Source organism: Halyomorpha halys, unplaced genomic scaffold (assembly GCF_000696795.3).
Source record: "Halyomorpha halys isolate HHAL.00 unplaced genomic scaffold, Hhal_1.1 Scaffold1347.1, whole genome shotgun sequence".
Lineage (NCBI taxonomy): Eukaryota > Metazoa > Arthropoda > Insecta > Hemiptera > Pentatomidae > Halyomorpha > Halyomorpha halys.
Window position 1 is genome coordinate 192558 of NW_027115535.1, and position 1309 is coordinate 193866.

At 23.8% G+C, this 1309-nt stretch overlaps 1 protein-coding gene across 1 annotated transcript in view; it reads left to right on the plus strand.

Moving 5' to 3' along the window:
• LOC106689378 (F-box only protein 25) overlaps window positions 1-1309 on the plus strand; it is a 17130-nt gene that overhangs the window by 3746 nt on the left and 12075 nt on the right. Inside the window, exon 2 of the mRNA XM_014434321.3 lies at window positions 1028-1066. Coding sequence (XP_014289807.1) covers window positions 1028-1066 — 39 coding nt within the window. The remainder of the gene's footprint in view (window positions 1-1027; window positions 1067-1309) is intronic.

Genomic DNA, 1309 nt, shown 5'->3' on the forward strand with positions numbered 1-1309 from the left:
AACGAAAAACGACAGGACTTTTTGAATGCCCTGGTAAATGGAGGAACAGTCCCAAAAGTTGGCAGTTTCCAACACTTTTACTACAGTAAGCTTAAAAAAATTAAAACTCTTTAAGGTAAAGAAGTGTGAATCTATCTTTCTACTGTTGATAAATACTGAAATGTTGAAACAATTATTCAAATATAAAACATATACTATTCTTTACCTTAAAGATTTTTAATTTTTTTTAGGTTACTGTTTAAAAGTGTTAGCAACTGCCAACTTTTGGGACTGTTCCTCCATTTATATCCATCTTTTACAGTTTAGTTTTCATGCAGCATTCATATTAAGAAATAAATACACTTTCAATGGGTTTTGAAGAATATCTCCATCAAGAAATGATTGCATTCAATCTGATGAATATTAGATTATATAATATATAATAGATTATATTAACAAAAATTTTAAAGGAATATAAATATGATTTTTTTTTTTTTTACACAGAGATCCGCCAAACCCAATTAAAAGTGTATTTATTTCTTATAATAGACAACTAAACTAAGATGTTTGAAAATTAGTCGAGGTTACATTATATTAACAGATTAAAAAATTGTTTGTTTTTACTATAACTATTCAATCTGAATACTTAATTTATTTGTGTTAATCTTGGGTTTAAATTATCTTGGAAAACATTGATTGAAGTTTAAATATATAATATATTTTGCTTGGATATACCATGGTTAGAAAACATGAAGTACTATATTATTTAAGATTAATGATGAGGAATTTAAAGTTATGATAAAAAAAACAACAAAAAAACATATTTTAAAGACATAAATTTAGTAGAAGTTTAGAATGCTTCTAGCTAATCATTTGATTGTAGTCCAATACATTTGGTCTCATCATGGGGTATTTACTTTAAATTTTTACAATAGAAAAATTGCAGTGTGGAGTTTTAAGGCCTTTGCTTACCTTTGTGAATTTGATGTAATCTATATGATTTTATTAAAATATATCATACAAATAATATTTTTTTTTTTAATTTCAGATTTCATGATGTTTCTTATAATGACTTCAATAACAAATGGTAGGCTTGTTAAATATACTTTTGTAATATTTTTTTTTTAATTCAAAATATTTCTGATCTATTCTTTTTAATTTATTGTATTATTTTTTATTTCATTTTCTTGATATCAGTCACATTTAAATTTATGAGGAAATCCTTGATATTGAGGATCTTGACTATATTATAACATAGAAATATGTATCATTGTTTTGTGTAGGGTTATGTATGTTATATATTATGCAAGAAATGAAAAAAATATGTAAA